General features: G+C 35.4%; 4 protein-coding genes across 4 annotated transcripts; 2 read left to right on the forward strand and 2 right to left on the reverse strand.

Moving 5' to 3' along the window:
- Positions 1–396: 396 nt before the first annotated feature.
- LOC102599820 (COBRA-like protein 6) lies at positions 397–2,933 on the forward strand. Its single transcript, XM_006349367.1, has 6 exons — positions 397–400; positions 509–621; positions 1,312–1,765; positions 1,872–2,028; positions 2,284–2,555; positions 2,650–2,933. Exons 1-6 carry the CDS (start codon positions 397–399, stop codon positions 2,931–2,933), a joined length of 1,284 nt encoding a protein of 427 aa, XP_006349429.1.
- Positions 2,934–4,348: 1,415 nt separating this feature from the next.
- Positions 4,349–5,008, forward strand: LOC102598839 (agamous-like MADS-box protein AGL93). Its single transcript, XM_006349289.2, has one exon. It carries the CDS (start codon positions 4,368–4,370, stop codon positions 4,785–4,787), a length of 420 nt encoding a protein of 139 aa, XP_006349351.1. The 5' UTR covers positions 4,349–4,367; the 3' UTR covers positions 4,788–5,008.
- A 158-nt stretch (positions 5,009–5,166) lies between these two features.
- Positions 5,167–8,634, reverse strand: LOC102599163 (uncharacterized protein At4g06598-like). Its single transcript, XM_015309549.1, is given in 5 exon segments — positions 5,167–5,856; positions 7,299–7,425; positions 7,530–7,605; positions 7,896–8,598; positions 8,601–8,634. Coding segments are annotated over 5 exon segments (1,131 nt in total). The 5' UTR covers positions 8,620–8,634; the 3' UTR covers positions 5,167–5,650.
- Positions 8,635–12,921: 4,287 nt separating this feature from the next.
- LOC102599491 (magnesium transporter MRS2-4) lies at positions 12,922–18,479 on the reverse strand. The gene is made up of 4 exons (XM_006349290.2): positions 17,841–18,479; positions 15,219–15,664; positions 14,212–14,496; positions 12,922–13,313 (listed from the first exon to the last, which is right to left on the reverse strand). Exons 1-4 carry the CDS (start codon positions 18,127–18,129, stop codon positions 13,035–13,037), a joined length of 1,299 nt encoding a protein of 432 aa, XP_006349352.1. The 5' UTR covers positions 18,130–18,479; the 3' UTR covers positions 12,922–13,034.
- Between the last annotated feature and the right edge of the window lie 2,273 nt (positions 18,480–20,752).

The raw sequence follows: 20,752 nt of genomic DNA on the forward strand, positions 1-20,752 counted from the left end.
ACGTAACAATCCATATACTATTATCATTCATCTCGTTAAACCAAATATCATTTGTCACATAGTATGAATATGATAAATGTCACAAAAATGGAAAGCATTATTAGCAGTAACATATTTTGTACAATTAGAGATTAATTCGTAACATTACATTCAAACGTCACCCTATAGATACGCATTCTTAGTACTAAGTCATATAGTCTTAATTATTTTTTGAACAAATAAAAACGATCTCCTTAAATTCATTCTCATTTTATTTATTACTAAATCCAGTGTATTATCTTCCTCTCTCTTTTTTCTTCTTCATTTTCACAGTTCTAACAAAATCTTGAGTTTTATGAATGTATGAATCACCACTGAATTAATTTATTTATTTATTCAAAAAATAATCAAAGATCAATGGGTAATTTTGGTCTAATCTTAGTGTTAGACCTCATATTTCTTATTTATCCAGTTGTTTGTGAGTATTTTTCTGTTTTTTTTTTCTTATGTAATTTTGTTTGTGTTTGAGATTTTGTGATGATTAATTTTAGTTATGATGCAGATGGCTATGATCCAATGGACCCAATGGGTAATATCACTATCAGATGGGATGTGACTACAAGCACTGAGGTTAATCACCAAGTAAGTTTTTTTTCGTTACAATTAAAATACACACAATAGTATAACAGAAAATTAATAAAAGATACTCATAAGGTTAGCAATCCGGTTCAAAGTCAGTAGCATGATAAGACAACTTCTCAGTCCTATGAATTGTTCATTATATTAGGGTAAGTGTTGTTTGTGATGTGGTAGAGGGCTGGGCCTGGGCCATTAAGTTTCGAACCTTAGCTGAAAAATGACATTGTGATAAACAACTGTATTTCTTTTTTTTCACGATTTCTGATTGTTATCATTTAATTTTTTACTGTTATTATAGTTGTTGAGTTATAATAGTAATGGTGGTGTTTGTGTGATTTTGGGCAGATCCACTTTCTAGTTTTTTTGCTGATGAACGAGGGATTGTAAGATAATTGAATTTTAAAAATAACTGAGATGAAAAAATAGTTAGTTATTAGCTGTTAGTTTGATGTTTTTTATAAGTTCTTGTTTGGTAAAAATGATATAGTAAAAGTATGTAGTGAATTAGGAGAAGTAATTCAATCCAAAGAAAGCCCTTCATATGGTGATTTCCACAGGCTATACAATGTTATTTGGACTCTCCTAAAATGTTGTGGTTCATGGACCTGAAAATTATGTTAGTTATCTTCTATTTTTATGTATCATATCTCATTCGAGGAAGTAGAGATGAACGTTCTCTCTGTCTTATCTCAGATTAGAGTTTCAATCTTCAACTATCAACTTTTCCGTCACGTAGAGCAACCTGGTTGGAAGTTAAGCTGGGATTGGCATGGTAAGGAAGTAATATGGCAAATGTGGGGTGCTGAAACAACAGAACAAGGTGATTGTTCTGCAATCAAAGGAGACACCCCGCCACATTGTTGTCTGAAAGAGCCTGTGATTCTTGATCTCCTTCCTGGAGCTCCGTATAATAAGCAGGTCGCGAATTGCTGCAAGGGAGGGGTTCTGACATCCTTGACTCAGGACCCTGAAAAATATGTGTCTTCTTTTGAGATGAGCATTGGAAGTGCATTAAATGATGGATCCGGGCCTCGTATGCCTGAAAACTTCACACTTGGGATTCCTGGATATACGTGTGGTGTTGCCGTTAAAATCCCTCCAACCAAGTTCCATGAGGATCAAGGACGGAGACAGACTCAAGCAGTTGGTAAGTAAACTAACTCCTACTCATCCTATATAGGAAGGATGATCATTCTTCCCTTAACATACTGTAACTTTCAATTTAAATCTAAATCTGTTTGTAATGGTTGCAGCTACGTGGGACGTGATTTGTTCTTACTCCCAGTTTAGAGCATCATCTTCTCCAGCATGTTGTGTTTCCTTGTCTGCTTTCTACAGCGAAACAATTGTGCCCTGTTCCGTATGCAGTTGTGGTTGTCAGGGACAGCGCGGTGCAGCTCAATGTGTGAAGTAAATATCTTACTCTTTAACCTCAATGTTCGTACATTATTTAGTCAAGAGGTTCATATCTTCTTTAGATGCTATACTAAATCCAGGCAGATCGGAGGTAGTGTATGCTGTTTCCAAGAATCCATAACTCATCCTGACTCCGCCTCTGGTTCTGGTTTCCACCAAAATATGTGTCTGAGTAACAAGTCATATTCAACAAAATTGTTATATCTTGTTAATCTAACATGTCTTTTCTTCTTGTGTGTGGAACTACAGGCGTGGTGAGGTGCCACCAGTTTTACAACTAGGCCATAACGAACCACCAACGCCAATACTAGAGTGTACACGCCACATGTGCCCAATTCAGGTGCATTGGCATGTAAAGCAGAGTTATAGAGAATATTGGAGGGTGAAGATGACTATTAGAAACTTAAACCTAGTTAGAAACTACAGCCAGTGGAACTTGGTGGTCCTGCACCCGAATTTGAGAAGTATAACGCAGGTTTTCAGCTTCGACTACATGCCCCTTGATCAGTATGGTGATATAAGTAAGTTATACCAATGCATTTCTTTCATACTATATATGCCTAAACACAAACTCAGCTGGGTTCGGCTATATGAATCGATTCTTTTTTTGTGCAGACGACACTGGGATGTTTTATGGGATTAAGTATTACAATGACATGTTGCTACAAGCAGGAAGGAGTGGGGTTGTGCAAAGTGAGTTGTTACTGCATAAAGATGCAGGGATTTTCACATTTAATGAAGGGTGGATGTTTCCAAGAAAGATTTCATTCAATGGTTATGAGTGTGTTTTGCCTTCACCTGATAAATATCCAATGCTGCCAAATATTAGTCAATTTTTGGCTCCTTCAATACTTACCATCATTGTTTTCTCCTTTTGTTTGATGTTAACAATATTTTAAGTAAGTGTTACCAGTAATTAATCTTAATTTATACAGTGATAGTCTCTCACAAGCATAGATGTAAGTATGATACGATTATATGTTGTACTTCAAAAGAAAGCTTTGGAAAACAACATATTGAGGATCTCCAATTTTGGGTGGCCATGGTTGGGGTTGAAAGATTATTGAAGGTCTGGAATGATTTGTGAGTAATAACTAGGTTATATATAGCATGAAATTATTCTGATTAATTTGTGATGAATTGAATTCTTTTTTTTCCTTGTAGCTTTAAAAATAATATGACGTGATTTGTGAACAATCAAACAAAATATGTACGCTGAATATAATATGAAGTGATACGATTCTGTCATGACTTACGTGTCACAATTCATTAATTCTAATGTGGTGACTTAAAGAAAATTCATTGATTAACTCAAAATTGGTTTCTCATTTATTTTTTCAAATAATTTGATTAATCATCAAATTTTAACCTAATCAACTTCTGTTTACTTTATATACCACAGAAATGTGCGAGAAAATATAGGAAAGTAAATACATACCTAATCAGAGAAAAAGACTGCTATTTTCACAAGTTGTCTTGCCATATCCAAAAAGGACTCTTTTTCAATATTTTACTTAATAGAGTTGTTTTTCATACCCCAAATTAATCTTACTACTTAATTAATCGGGTCAATAGAAAAAAAGAAGCATAAAAGCATTCCATGGTTTAGAGAAAAGAACACAGACGACCTAACCATTTGGTAAGTTGCAATATATGGAGTATTTCTTTTCCGATTCGCATATTAAAACTTTTGCAGATTTTTCACCGACCTCCCAAGAGAATTTAATTTTATTCCTAATACAAATTAGGAAAAATCAAACAGAATGAATTGATTGAATATATTTTTTTCTCATTTATTTATTCAATAATTTGATTAATCATCAAACTTTAACCAAATCAACTTCTCTTTACTTTATATACAAAAGGAATGTGCGAGAAAATATGAGAAAGTAAATCTGTACCTAGTCAAACAAAAAGACCACTAATATTTTCACAAGATTGTCTTACCAAATCTAAAAGGACTCTCATTTAATATTTTACTTAATAAAGTTGTATACCATATTCCAAAAAAAACCCAAATTATTAAGTTGTATTTGGATGGTTTTATCTTGGCAGGTTCCAAAAAAAGAACGCATCCCACTAAGCGTGACGTAGACGATCTACCCTAGCTGTCAGTAAACTTGGGAAGTTACAATTACTCTATTTTTCTATATTATATTTCTTTCCCAATTCTGGACACTTACATACCAAAACTTTTAGCAAATTTTTGACCAAACCTCCCAAGAGCATTCGATTCTCTTTCCTATTCAAATTAGGAATACTAATTATAATTTCCCCCAAAACACCTATATATACGTACTCATTCTTCTCAGGACTCTACATCAAATCAAGCTATGGCAGACGAAGATCAAAGCAAGAAGGCAAAAGAAGATCAAAGCAATAAGAAAACAAACAATCCCAAGTCTTATCAAGTGAGGAAAGAATGCATAAAAAGGAAATCAATGGAGCTTGCAACTCTCTGCGATATCAAGGTTTGTACTGTTATTACTGGTCCTAATGGGCAATTGCAAACTTGGCCTGACAATTTGGATGCCTGTAAGGAAGTTCTTGATCTCTACTCTCAAAATTTGAAACCCGAAAAGAAGCATAAGGAATCATCAACACCAGTTCCAGAACCAGAAGAAGAACAAGGAGAGAAAGATCTCTTGACACTAGTTGAATCAAAGCTTACTGCTGTCAACAGGAGAATTCGTTTCTTGGAGAACAAGAATGTTGCTATTGCTGATAAGGGGAAAAGAAAGATAATTGAGTGATTTATTTGTATGGGTTTTTTCTTTCCGAGTGTATTTTCTAAATGTTTCAAAGATTGAGATTGTGTTTTTTTTTTCTTGTTTTGTTCGAGGATTTACAGCAGTTGAAAGATTTATCTTTGATCTGCATATCCTTTTTTCCTTTGTAGTGCTTGTTTTATGAGCAGTTGGTCCAATATGAATACAATCCATATTTTACCCTTTTATTCTTATGTATGTATTGAATTGAATGGTGGATTAATCCCTCTAGTAGAATGGAAAACCCGTATGATTTTAATTAAAATGCAATACTTACATGAAAAATTAATGTCAGATATTAGGTAGGGTAAGGTTAGGGTTTGCTAGGCCTAACTTCGTATCCATATTTGGCTTAAATAGAAAGTTAAAAATTAACAAGAATGTTTTTATTGCACTAAGAAGAAACAATGAATGAGCAGAAATGAGCTCCTCCATCAATACTTACATTACATGGTTCATGAAGATGAAATTAGAGGGGAATCAGAAGCTGGAAAATGTTACAAAAGGGAAACTGATGAATTTAATCATTCCGAACATAGAAAGACATGAAATATCATGTTGGATTTAACCACCTCAGGTGAGTCAACTGCGACAAATGCTTTTCTTTAGCATTGACCACCAGGTGCACATAAAAGCTTAACAAATCTTGATGTAAAAGACACATGTTGTAACAAGAACTAGAATCAATTTAGACAGAAGGAGAACAAACCCGTTGGAGGTGAGCACATGGGAAGCAAGACCTCTTCTTGATATCGCACAATGGAAATCGTGAAATTTTGTCACTCCATGGCAAAGTCAACTGAGGGACAGTCAGTAAGACATGATTAAAGGCATAACTACAGTTACGGTCAAATGTGGAGTTGTCCTGAAACAGCATCACGCTCAGCCTCTTTTTGTTTCAGAGTGAGGTTTGCAAATTGTTGATCGAGATCCCTACTAGTGCTGCGACGATGGCTGTAAGATGGCTTATGTTGCTGTGGCTGTGGCTGTTGATGTAGTTGCTGATACAATGCTCGTAATCTTCCTCTTTCTCTTTCCAGAACTTCATGTTCCACTGCATATAAATTTATTAGTTGCAGATTTCGATGGAACAAATGAAAATAAACTACTGGCTGTATATACGTTCAACTTCTCCGAAACACCACTTATTCGACAAAACAGAACAGTTCCCATGTTCAAAATAGTTAAATTCAACTAAGGCAGTTTACTCTAGGTCTTTGAATCAAGGAAAGAAAGTGGGACTTGGGAAATAGATCAATTATTTAGCAATTTTGTAGTTGCAAATTCGACCACATTGTTTCTCTTTCTTTATTTGCCTAAGTAACTTTCCGTTTTACCAAAAAAGTGCAAAAGAGAGATGCGATAAAAATAAGCTAAACAACAATATCATGCTCCACAAAAGTCATCCAATCATTCATATTAATCTGTACGCATGCTACCATTGCTCCAGAGGTAAATAAGAATAGCTTCCATCCCTTGAGTTAATTTTGAAAGGTAAGCAAATTTGAAGGCTTGAAGCAGAAAATATGGACCTGTTCACATTAAGGTCATCCAGATGCAGTGGAAAAGAGTACTACTACTCACCCCCCCTCCCCCCCGCCCAAGAAACTTTGACCTTAGTTAGATTGTCCATCTTAAAAAGGAGATAATAAGGGATCAAGTATTAGATTGTCCATCTTAAAAAGGAGATCATAAGGGATCAAGTCGCAGCAAGCAACATCATTTAAACTAACAAATACAATTTTATTTCAGTGCTAAGAGCCTAAGACAACCTTAATAGTGAAGAGTACATTTATGCCTTTTGAAGTGATACAAAACATTTCAAATAATTATAGTAGAACGGGGTCACAGGGAAGACAATTCTAGTTTTCCAAACAGCTGGAAAATAAGGCAATTTTTCTCATATTTATTGGTTCAAAGAACATTAAGATTATCAACAAGATCATTTCATTTCTAAAAAGCTGCAGTGTCTGGGCCACCTGCCACGCACACCTTCCTTATTTCATTGGGTACTTGCTACCTCCCACCAATTTAAGTACTGAAGAAATCACCTAGCACTTTGTCTCTGTTGGAATTTTCACCCTGGTTTTCCATGGTTTTCATTCACCGCTAGACCACAATACTTGGCTACGACAAGATCATTCAATTTTCTTACCAAGAATTGATGTATTTGGGATGACCAGTAACTGTCCCCATTTTCCCTAGAGACCGCTATTTTGTTAATCAAATTGAACATTACTCAAAAACTTTTGTTTTAGTGCCAGGAAAACCGTGTCCACTTTCCCAGCTCACTTGAACCAATACTCACTCACTTGCAGTTGTTTTATTCACCATGAAAAAATCAATTATATAATCCTTATTTCAGATAAATCTAATTCCTAATGTAAGGTTTGGACTCACAAGACCTGCTGCATAATCAACTTTATCAAAATAGTCCACGACTACAAGCACTAGAAACAAGCAGAATAATTCAATATAACAGATAAAGAAACTTACAGTACTTTATGAGCTGTTCCTGAGCTAAATTTTCTAAGCGCTGCTTTAGGGCTTTATTCTCCATGCTGAGGATAAGATTCTGCTGGTTAAGGAATTCAAGCTCAGCAGACACTTCAGAACCTTCAGCCTGAAATCACAAAAACTAGTCAAATTAACAAGTTACCAAAATGCAACATCCATTTCATGTCCAGGTACCAGTGTATGTATTTCAAAGGTTCAACTGATACATGCCTGCAAAGCTTGTACATTTCTTTCCAATTCAGCTATATATTGAAGCTTTCTGACTCGTGACCGCTGAGCAAATTGCCTGTATATTATGACACCTTTTATGTTAATAAACTTCATATTTGGAGGGGGGGACTTCCACATAAAATGCTAAAATGACATTTTATTCACCAAGTTTCAAACCATATGCCACAGCTCTCGGGAATATCTCAGTTATCCACAAAAAGAAAATTTTCTGATAAAATATTATAGTTATCTTGAACTACGCTGTCAAGCAAATATCAAATTAACAAACATATCCCCTTATGCCTTCCCAAAGTTTCTTTTAAGAAAAAGGTGGGTGGTATGGAGGGGTTGCAGAGTTGAACTTACTGTTTCGCACGTTTTGTGTCAGTTTCTGATGAAGAACTCTTACTCTGAGAAGAATCTTTTTTTTCAACAGACCCTTTTGGATAAGGAGGGCCAGATTCTGCTACATCTTGCTTGTCACTTCCTGCAGATCTCGACATGTCTCCGTCTTGTGGGAGGCATGGTGATCCAGACCTCTGAATACGGAGATCTTCCCCAGGAGAGGAAAGGCTGCGGAGATGTGATACTGTAGTTGAAGATACATCATTTTCCCTATTCTTGCGTCGGATTGAGGAGTTTTGATCGACAAAAGAAGCAGTTTGTCGAGCATCTTTGTAATAATCAAAGTCTTGAGACCCCCAGGAAAGGATATGAGGCATATTTCTGAACTTGTTATCAACTTGAACTGTGTAATCCAAGTTTGCAGCGTTAGCATAATCAAAATATGCAAAGGAGTCACTAGATGAACGTCGATGGCTGCCTTTGCGCACATGAGTTTCTGGCTCATTAAGAAGATCATCCAACCAAGATGGTTGCTCCTCTATAATACAGCTTTCAGAGGAAGTACGCTGATGGTGTGAATGTCCTTCTCTGGGTTTCTGAATGCCCTTTTGGTTGAAAGCAGAACTAGGGACATAATCGACATATGATGGGGCCATACTAGGAAAGGGACTTTTAGGTGGCAGTAAAGAGCTCTTCCCATTGTACATCATATTTCTCATGTACATGGCCCTTTGGAATTTGCCATAGAAAAGCACACAAGATCCCTATAAGGAAAAAAAAGATATGTACCAGTGGGATAAGTAAACCTTCAAAAATATAATAGCCCTTGATAAACATGATCTCATTATTTAGCAAGCTAAGTATCATGACCAAATCCCAACACTTTCTACTTGTGTGCAATAAAAGGCAATGCAGACATTCTGAACATATTAACTAAATGACTTATGAGCAATAATAACAGGCCCCAACAATGGGATAAAATCAAACTCAAAGAAACTATGATCTTGCTGGAAAATCCCGCCTTTCTAAAATACCAGGTAAATATTTTGGCGTATACAGGAAATTTCCCCTGTTACTCTTGCAGGTACCAGCCCTGTTCATCTGGCCAGATTTATCAATTTGCATCATCCATGAATTTCAAGCGCTGCAAGATTTTTGAAACCTTGTATTGATTTATATCATATTTCAAGGTAGAGTTTACTTGATCCTTACAAGGGTGGGAACCATGAAGCACAACTGAGGTATTCAGAGCTATTAAGAATAATTGAAAGAGGAATACCAGGAAGTAAAGGCGAAGAAGGAGCACAGTTATCACCAAGAATGGGACGAAGGGGAAGAAAGGCTTCTCTCTCATTGGGGATTGCAAAAGCATTCAAAAGTATAGTGATGGGATCCAAAAATATTCAGGCATGCTCCAGAGAGGAAGCTCTTTGTTATTTTTATTTTATAACCATCCAGGGAGGAAGCTCTTTCTTGCATCACTCTTTGTTTTTATTTTTTTTATGTTTTTTAAGGAGGATGTGATGTGTGGTTTTCGAATTGCTTTGAAATGCTTTTACTTGAGCTGAGGGTTCATCGGAGACAGACTCTCTACCTCCAAAGGTAGGGGTAGGCCTGCGTACACACCACTACCCTCCCAGACCCTACTTGTGGGATTATACTGGGTATGTTGTTGTTGTTGAAAATGTGATGTGCGGCTCATGGAGTGTGAGAGAATCCAAAAACTGTTCAGAATCATTATGTTTTCCTACAGCTCTTTAACTAAAAGCAATTTGATGCATTTAAATTTAGGCTATCCAATCCGCAAAGTGATTTTATGCAGGAAATGAGACAAAGACCTTGGACCTCACCCATAGACACACCCAACAACTAGTACGACAAATTGGGAACCACAGCAATATTAACAACGTTAAAAAGAATTAAAATATAGCATCAAAAGGAACATAATTGTTTCCTTATGCTTTAACACACAACTATACTTTCCCTAAGTTTACTTAGGTGGAAACAAAGAAGCGCTAATTTTAGCTTAGCTGGATCCTTCTACTTGTGACTAACACTTGGGATATGAAATCAGAAGAAACTGAACAGCTTTTGATTGGACTTCATTTCTGGCACCCCTTAGTTTGTTCACATCATTTGATTGATATTGGCAATGATTAAAATATTCTCTTCCTACAACATGACTCAAACAACATAAAAGATTAGGTTAAAAGCAAGTTGTTTTTATAAATCAATTAAAAGTATGCTTCCAGCACTGGAAGCAGTTAGTTTGGTAAAGCAAATTTATCTCGGGGATACTAGGAAGGGAGCAAAAAAAGATTGGAAATTATCGGTATCTCTTTTCGGAAGAGAAAAGACTCCATAAATCATATATTTGGCTAGGGGCTTCTCATATATGCTCTGCTCCTTCTTGTAAAATCATTGTATAATATACCTCGGAACATGCTACGTAAGAGGTGATTTAGTTTAATTTTGAGAAGTGGAAAAGAAAAATTTGGGCTGCAGATGCCCTTATTGATATCTTCCACCTGGAAATGAAATGGCCAGGTGGGGCACAAAGTTAAGCTCTTTCCCCCTATTTTAGCTGTAAGAATGTGCACACAAACAACTGAATATGTTACAACAACAGCAAAATAAATTAGCCTTCGCAACTTTATCTATTTTCCATGGGCATTCTGAAAAACTCCATCTTTACGTCAATTTGAACAATCAAAAGGCTAGAAACTGTGACCGCAATATCTCTGCAGACACTTCTAGCCAACCTTAATTTCCAAATTCATCATCAAATCTCTACCGAGTGAAAATCAAAACTTGCTTTCCATATATTTTTTTCATCTAAGTAACATTAACGGACGCTTACGTTATGTAAACTTCTAAAGTGTAACTGGGTACAATTTGTATATTTTGAATCTTTCTTTATCCTTTCTCCCATTCCATCAAAAGAAAATTATTAGAAAATCAGAAACATTAACAAAAAAAAAAAAAAACTCTTCCACAAATTTCATACAATAGTCTCGCTAGATTTGATCAATTTTTCATACCTAAGACAAATAAGTTCCAATTAATCACTCGAAAACAAGAACGCGACAAAAAAAATATTAAAATATCAATCCAAATTTTTCTTCCTCTACTTTTGCTCATATTTTCATAGCAATCAAACAAACAACTTCAAATCATATTACCAGAAACAAAAAAGAAGAAGGTAATTAACAAAACTCGGAAGATATTTTAATTTTTCTGATTAAAAAAATCCTTACCTTGATTGATAATGAAGATATTGCAATGTGATTTCAGAGATTCAATCAAATTACGAAGCTCAGATTTCTTCGCTTCTAAGATATATATCGATATTCTATATATCTTGTTGGAATCTTCTTCTTCTTCTCTTCTTCCTGACAAATCTTTCTTCTTTCTCGTTGACGTATCACGTTGAAAAGGGATACTGTCCAAAATGAGTTGTTTTATTGCTTTCCTTATTTCTAAAGTCCCTGCCACAATACTTTATCATATTTGCGAAATAGCCCCTCTTATTTGTACCGTCCCAATTTATTTGACATCTTTTAATTTGACATAAATTTTATTTATCATATTTCATTTATCTTAATGCTAGTTTAATCAATTTTTACAACTTAATTAAATATATATAGATTATTTTTTAAATAAACTTTAAAAACTACATTAAAAGTATTGCTAACCATCATCACGTCAAAATAAGAATATGAACTTAGACCAAAAGCAAAATATTTTGCTTTTGCTTGTATACTTAAAATTCAATATTCACACAATTTAATAAGTAAGAAATGAGTCTACGCAAGAAAGTATTTCCTTTTTAATGAACTTCTACGTGGTGCGAATCTAGATTAGTGAATATTATAATATTATACACAAAAATAAATAAATTTTATTAATAATAAATGCTTTCATCAATAATTTTCATTATTTATTTTTGGAATTTTATTTTAGGAAGAGAATTTTATATGGCACTAGTTTTCCAACTCAAGTTTTTTGAAGTACAATATATTTATTGTACTTAAAATTTGTGACAATTAATTGTTATGAGGATAGCTCATTATTAGTACTATAATAATAATTAGTAAGTCACCCAACAAGTGGTATGTGACAGAATTCATCCAGCTCATTGTGACAGTCCCACATTATAGTCCTCAACAACAAGCCTTTTCTATAATAATAATTATTATTATTCTTGCTAATGAAATATGTATATTTTTTTTATTTTTTAAAATTGGGCAATGAACAAATTCCCAAAATATTCCAGTTTAAGATATAAATATAACAGTTTGCCTCCTTTTCCTTTATAGGATATATTAATATTCGAGTTTCAATTTTGTTTGCGTGCTCCATATGTATCACTCATCCCGCTTCCAAAGGTAAAAAGTCTTTTTTATAAGTACTATATTAATTTATATATAAATGAATTGCATATATTAGTCAAAAAATGCTCAGGAATTCTTTGATAATAATTTTGCCAGAAGCACAAAATGCAAACTTTATAAAATGTAAGTTGGAAAAAAGTGTAAAAAGGGGTGAATTCTCAGTGCCAGTGAGGTATTGGACCATTCATGGGTGTATCCTTTTTAAAAAAGCAATCACACCAATTATTGGAGGTTAAGTTTAGGGGTTAAAGAGAAGTATCAATGTCAACTAGTTCATGAAGTTTGGCTGATTTCTCATTTAATAAAAATTTGTGGATCAAAATATTTTTACTCATGACTTACTTTTTTTTTTTATGACAGAGAAACTTGCAATCATTACTCCAAGGTAAAACTCCACTCCTATGCAATAGCCTGCACTAAGCAAACCTGATGCAACAAGATCGGCCCAAAAGGCAAGTCCCTTGCTTTCGCTGGCAAGGGGTTTCGAACTTGAGACCTCCATCCTGAAAGTCCCAAGCCCAAACCACTAAGGGGTATTCATGACTTACTTCTCTTGGCATAAGTTTATTTATAAGAGTCATTTGTGGTGTTGAAAGTCGAAATACTTTGGTAAAACGTAGTCTTGGATTCTTGATACACATAACACATTGGCAAAGGGGCAAGTATAACAACATTTTTGAGTGAATGTATATTGTATGGAGCAAAGTTAAGCTATGTATTTGATGTGTATAAAATACAATTTGTAAACTTGACAGAATAGAAGATTTCATGATCCAAGCAACTTCTTCCATCTAGCATATCCTAGAATAACAAGGAAGAGCATTATACAACCTATTGTCAGGCATAATACAAAGGGCCAAAATAACCCCTCTGTGTGGTTTAAGGTACAAGGTATATTCATGCCAAACCAACCAGCTATCAGCGTCTCCATAGCTATAGCAAATGATGCAATCGTCAGTGTCAACTGCAGCTGAATAAGTTCATTACGTTGATTGTCCAGTTGAATATTGACGTAGTCTTCAGTGTCATCAATGTACTCACGGACCTGCAAATATACAATAACAGGTGGTTGAAGAATATGGGAAAGATCACAGGCAAATTAACACAAGGATTATAGAAAGTAAGATGAAAAAGTTCAACTTCTACTTATACTTAAGAAGAGAGTTTAGAAATTGTACATCAACTTAATTCATAGTGTTACTAATTGGTAGAGGATACTGGGTTACTTCTTTGTTCACTTGCACAGTCTTCCTTCCAAATTAAGAAAAAAATTGAGAGAGACAGAGAGAACAGGACATTGCATATTATCTCATCCGACTATAGTACTGGCCCAAGAGGAAACCTAACAAGACAAAAGGAGGGGGGAAATGGAGGCACTAGATTGACTGAGAGTTGTATATCTGCAGTTGGAATTAGCAAGGTACTGCACCATCAAAGTAAGAAAGAGATACAACTATTGTTTGAATTCTTTTCTTTCTTCAGTCTCGAAACTTTCAATAGCTTACTCTGTTACCGGAATATGCTGCAAAGTGATTGGTTATTGAGGAAGACTTAGCTTATGACCGAGAAGCAAGGAGAACCCAACTTTTTTCTCGTTTTCTTTATAAAGAATGAGGCATTAAAGGTACACGGCATCATTTTATACACGGATACTCACATCAAGATTTATATCATTAAGGAATCCTAGTTGAAGTGGCAAAAACTGAGTTTCCTTAAAAGTATGAACGTCTGACTTCATTTTTCTCTTATATGTGTAACTTTGCAACTTGTATTAAAAGTAGAATTATTTCATTACAAGGTATAACCATCCTACTGTTGTGCGTTTATCATTCATTACTAAAAAGGGAAATGGAAGGATGACAACTGTCAAAAGGAAAGAGGAGTGACAAGTCTGCCATTACCAACATAAGATTATTAGTTTTTCTTAAGAAGAATATACTTACAGATAATATCTTGTTCCGAGTGCCTTCCAACTGCATGAAATAGGCCTCGAGTAACATCTCCAGATCTTCCACATCATAGTAATTAAAATGATTGCTCACCAAACTTCCACTTCTGCTTCTAGCTGAATTAAGTCTACGAAGATTTGGTGCAGCAGGAACGGAGCTATTTGAAACAATAGTTCCCAAAAGAGTCTCAGGTTGCTGGTTCTGAATCCATTTCCTAGTCAAGTACAACTGTGCCATGTCTTCATTATCATCTAAAAGGTGTTCTATTTCATCTCTAACCTATCATAAGAAAAACTTTACCACTGTCAGCATAAGACAGAATAATCAGGGCACAGACACGTGTCATGGAAGAGAATACTACACTTAAGTTCCTCAAAGTAGCTCATTTGAATATTAAACCCTCCAATTTCCAAATCAAACACAAGAGAATTAAAGTTGGAAAGGCACATTGAATCTCCTCCTATCTGTACAAAACAGAAGGTAGAATACAAAGACCATATACTGCCTAAGTGATCGTGGGCAGAAATCCTCTTTATGCAGACAAAGGGAAAGGAGAAACAACAAAAAAAATAGAGACTTTGTACAGGTCTAGTGTACCATTAGAACAACCAGTATTCTCCCGAGTACACATGCCAAATCTGGTCCAGCATAAGGCAAACATAATGCACTATAATTTAACTCATGACTTGAGAAGATTAACTTAAAGTGAACCACAAGGGCTATTGAAAATGAATATGGTTTTACTGATCAAACAAAAAATGAATACGGTTTGCTCATGATGTTTAAACTATACAAAATTGGTTCCAATAGTTGTTTACCCAATAAGTCATAACACAATGAGTAAGAAGTGTCTTAGTAGTAAGTCCGCATTCGAGATGATGACAACATGTCCAGAAGTTAAATAAGTTCTCTTCCTGGTCAAACAAATTTCCAAAAGCAAACCATGACTGTCCAGAAGGGTGGAAAACAATAGCAACAGGAAAAAAAACAGATAAGAATACCTTCTGCACTCTGGCAAGCAATCGGGTAAGATTACTTTTTAAACTTCTCACTTGCTCAAGATTCTTCGTGCTAACATTCATGGCCAGTTCATCCAAAACTGGGTAAGCATCTCTCTCTAGATCCGCTACGCTAGAGTCTAAGAATGTGCAAACAACCTCCAATGCAATTTCAAGCACCTGAAACTCAAATGGTAGCTCAGCCTGCAGACCTTCAACAGCTTCTGGAACTGGTAACCAGTGTCCAGCATTTGGAAAGTGTCCTTCATTGTCGTCTTGTTCAGCGCAAGTACCATTAACTTTCAAAAGACTTTTATGAGGAAGTTGTTGCCTCAGTTGATCCACAAATGGAAGAACCTCTTGACGTAGAGGATCAAGCAACAAAACCTCTTCAGCTGTAATTATGGCTCTTATAAACTCCAAATTGACAACCATGGCCTTCTCCCTTGCTGAAGATTAACAGAAAGAAATTTTTCAGTTCCTTGAAACACAACATCACATTTCTTTCTTTTAAGTATTCTACTAGGCACAAGAAAATGGTAGGAGATACACATGTATTATAAAAAAACTTCCAACAGCTAAGCTAAACGTAATGGTTAAGCCTCCAACAGTTGAGATAACGATATAGGAAGGTTCAGGTAGGATTCCAAAAATTAGAGGTTCAAACTAAAGAGGAATAACAGATGTATAAATCAGTTCCATTATTTGAGTTCTTAGCAAGAGGCTAGAGCATCAGGAATTCAGGATAGAGGAGCACCCGTATGTTACATATTACTCCTTCCATCCCAATATATAATCCTAGTTTGACGTGTCATGCAGAAAAAAAGAATCAAAATCAGTTTCAGAAAGGATACTCCCAGAAACCAAAAAGAACCACAATCAAATGAATTCAAACTGCATAGGCACACATTACAAGCAAGATGTAGTACATCAATAATCTTCTTTCCCTGAATGAGGGAATAAGAGTGAGGAAAAAAATTAAACCAAAGACAATCCATAATACAACTTTCAACATGAATATTTAGTAGACACCAGAAAGAACCTCAATCGTAGTGAGTTCATTGCGCACTGCAAGTTTTACACACTGATAAACACAGAGCTAATCAGCAATTAACAGGTTCTCTGAATGGCTAAATTAACAACTACTTTTTGGCTGGTGTTGAATTTGCAATTTATGGGCACAGTTTGTTCTAACATACTCAGGATATATGAATGAATATGAGCTGCTTGTACAAGTTTCAGTTCAGATATTGAACAAGAGTCACAAAATATATAGCGAAACCCCTCTAAGGACTGGCAGTTGAATAGATTTTAAACAGGTTAACGAAACCACCAAAAAGTCTACCTGTCAAGTTTGGGATAGTAAAATTGTTAACCTTAAATACGATTGTTAAAACCAGTATTGCATCCTCAACATTTTTCTTCTAAGAGGACATACAAGAATTGGAATCCACCTACATGCCAAAAACTGAACCTGCAAACTATCTCAAACCCAGTCATCTAACCACCATATGCACTACCAACTTTACATAGGATGGAGGAGGGCTAAAAACGTGGATCTCCCTCATTTTAGTAAAGAAGCCTCAGAGTCCAACAAAATATTCAACCATGTCATTGAGAAGATTGATTTTCCATGAGGATCCAGCTATAAGGAATTTATAGTGTGTGATAAGGGATGTTAGTTCATTGATGACTTCAAATGAATAGGCTAATCTCCTCTTAAGGAACGCTACACATTGCCGTAATTATTAATGGCGACTGTCAGTGAAAGCAAGATGAAACAAAGTGTTTCTAAAAACAAAAGTGATGGGTCAAATAGCACCAATCGTACAAAAGTTAAAAGAACATATGAAGCAGAATGAGACCCATTCAAACAGTAAACTTGAAAGAAACGTCTTTCAGCAATCTATGATGAAGAATAAAAAAGGCAGACCATTATATTGCTTTAATGTTTTGATAACAGGATCATACGACAAAGAATATCGAAAGGCACTTCCTCGTTTGTAATGCAGGCTAAACAACATAATGAGTTCAATGACAACTTAAGAATTTAGATTAACATAGGTGCTTCATAAACATGAATTAAAGATGCAAAGAAGATACCAAAAAGCAGCTTGTTTCTTTTAGCACACAACACTATGGTCTAAACGAAGCAGGATTGCCTAGACATCCATTTTACTTTCCGTTTATTAGACTAAGCAAACAGTCAGTAGTATATGTAGAGAGATACCCCTACCTCATCTTAAAAGACAATTTCTTCCTATAGATGAATTATTGAGTATTGGTCCTAAATGAATCCAAATACAAGTAGAATGGTCATGGATTTAGAAGGGACTCTAGCCTTGAATAAAGCATGAAACAGAGCACCCAAAACCCAATGATCACCAAGACCTGCAGCTTGACACTCCAATTCTTCGATTGCATGCTTAAATAAGTCTAAATTAACCGATATGGATATTGAAGATTCATTCAAATATAATGATAACCAAGGAATGGAGTTCACTATATATTTACTAATCAAAAGAATGACCCAACTTAATTATGGATTAACACATAATTATTGTTATCATTATCAACACATGAAATGATAATTGATACATAGAGATACAAGGGGGTTAAAATTACCAAGAATGCTGGAGGAGTGAGAGAATATGGGGCCAAGAATCCTCAAGTCCCGAGTAGGAATACCAGCACGCTTGATTATAGCGTTCTTATCCCACTCATTCAACTCTGATTGACCCCATCTATCAAATCTCATCCAAAGCCTCGCCCCACCAACCTTCTTCTTAGACGGTTTAGCGGTTCCCACCGGCATAGAAATTGAATTCTGGGGTTCCCCATTGTCCACTGGCGGTGTCGGCAACGGCGGCATCCCTTTCTTCCTCCGGCGAATCGAGAATTGATTCTTCCCCATCTTACCCAGTTCAATAATAAACCCCTTAAAGCTTTCGCTCTCTCACTCTTAGCCCCTTTTAGATTCTTGATTCTTCCGTAGCTACACAAAACAAAAGGTATATATAATGATAAACAATTATGGGGTTGGGCGATTTAGGCAATGTCCAATTGATTCTTATTCTTAACGAATGAAGGGAACAGATTCTTCTTCCGCTGCTTCGCCTTCTTCGTCTTCTTCAAGATCTTCCATATACTGAAACCCCTTTTCTTGGGAAAAAAAACGAAAAGGGAGAGTGAGAATTTCAGGCGTGGAGCTTCTTGTTATTGAGGGTTACATAAGAACACAACTGTAATTGTTGTCGTTCATAATTTGCGTCTATTTTATTTATTCCTTCATATTACTATTATTTTATTATTTATAATATGTCCCCCACATTTAGAAAAGGTGTTGACCTTTCTCTAATTGTTTAGTTCACTTACCTTACTTGCTACAAATAATTTCTTGTATGTTTTTTCAAAAATAAAAAATAAAAAAATTGTCATTAATAATGAAAACAAAATTATGTAATTATTGTGGATACTAAGAATCGAATAATCATTAGAAATTGACAATAACAACATTAAGCGAACTAATATGAAAATAGTGTACTAATAAATGGAGCAGATAGTAAAGATAGAATAAAGTTTCATGTGGAATTTGTTGTCAATTTTCTTCCAAACATAAGATTGTTGAGTAACTTATAAGCTAAAGAAAAGAGAATATAAGTTCTAGAACTCTTGAAATTCAGAGAGAAAGATTGTAAACTGTATATTTCACGTTTATGAATAAAACTTGCTTACAAAGATGAATGTGTATCTATATATATATACAAGTATAGAAGCTTCTAGATTCTAGACTACTCATCTAACAAACTCTAACAAACTCTAACAACTTAACTAACTAATCAGAAAAACAGTTACAAATAGTAATATTAACTAACTATCGATTTAGTATCTTCAATATCCCCCCTCAAGCTAGATGTATTGAAAACATTCAAAACACCTAGCTTGCTTAACAAAAAATCATGTTGAGACCTTCCTAATGCCTTGGTCAGTAGATCTGCTTGTTGATCTCGTGTGTTGATGTAGCAGGTTTTGATTAGGCCTCCTTGAATTTTTTCCCTAATGAAATGACAATCAATTTCAATATGCTTTGTTCTCTCATGAAAAACAGGATTTGCAGCAATTTGTAGAGCAGTTTTGCTGTCACAGTATATACTTATAGATGCATCCAACTTCATTCCAATCTCTTTGAACAAATTTGTCATCCACACTACCTCAGCAGTCAGGGTGGCTAGGCTCCTGTATTCTGCCTCTGCAGAACTGCGAGACACAGTGTTTTGTTTCTTAGATTTCCAAGCTATCAGTGACTTCCCATACTTCAACAGATAACCAGTAACAGACCGTCTTGTAGTAGGACATGCAGCCCAGTCTGCATCACAGAATCCTGTAAGCTGTGGCTGTTTATCAGAACTCATTAGCAATCCTAAACCTGGTGCCATCTTAATGTATTTAACAACCTTCAAGGCTGCATTCCAGTGAGATGACTTTGGCTTTTGCATAAACTGACTTAAACATTGCACAGAAAAAGCTATGTCAGGCCTAGTATTAGTGAGATACAACAGCTTACCAATTAGTCTTTGATACCTGCTCACATCATCAAATAATTCATCACTATTATCTTCAGAAAAATCTGCACTAGTAAGCTTCATATTACATTCTAAAGGTGTAGTTGAAGGTCTAGATCCTGCTAACCCAACCTCAGATATCAATTCTAAAGCATACTTCCGTTGGTGCATTATAATACCTTGTGTAGACCGACAAAATTCAATTCCAAGGAAATATTTTTAACTCCCCCAAATCCTTGATCTTGAAATGATGATGAAGTACCTGTTTAGTGTCTTGAATTAACTTGGGATCATTGCCTGTAATCAACAAGTCATCTACATAAACAAGTACAATCACCAATCCTGTCCCTTTCCTTTTAGTAAACAAAGAATAGTCTAGATGACTTTGTGTATATCCGGATTGAGACAAGGCTTCAGTGAGCTTGGCATTCCATTGTCTTGAGGCCTGTTTCAGGCCATATAATGACTTGACAAGCTTGCAAACCTGTTTCTGCCCTTTGCAACCAACTTGTCCCTTTCCTTTATCACCAAATCCTTTGGGTAACTCCATATATACTTCCTCAAAAAGATCTCCTTGCAAAAACGCATTGAAGACATCCATTTGATATATTATCCAATTTTCAGTAGATGCTACAACAACTATTGCCCTTACTGTCACCATCTTCACTACCGGTGAAAATGTTTCGTAATAGTCTATTCCTTCAGTCTGGCTGTACCCCTTTGCCACTAGCCTGGCCTTGAATCTGTCAACTTCCCCATTTGCCTTCTTATAGATGCATCCAACTTCATTCCAATCTCTTTGAACAAATTTGTCATCCACAACTATTGCCCTTACTGTCACCATCTTCACTACCGGTGAAAATGTTTCGTAATAGTCTATTCCTTCAGTTTGGCTGTACCCCTTTGCCACTAGCCTAGCCTTGAATCTGTCAACTTCTCCATTTGCCTTATACTTAATTTTGAAGACCCATTTGC

This window comes from Solanum tuberosum, unplaced genomic scaffold (genome assembly GCF_000226075.1).
Source record: "Solanum tuberosum cultivar DM 1-3 516 R44 unplaced genomic scaffold, SolTub_3.0 scf00105, whole genome shotgun sequence".
Lineage (NCBI taxonomy): Eukaryota > Viridiplantae > Streptophyta > Magnoliopsida > Solanales > Solanaceae > Solanum > Solanum tuberosum.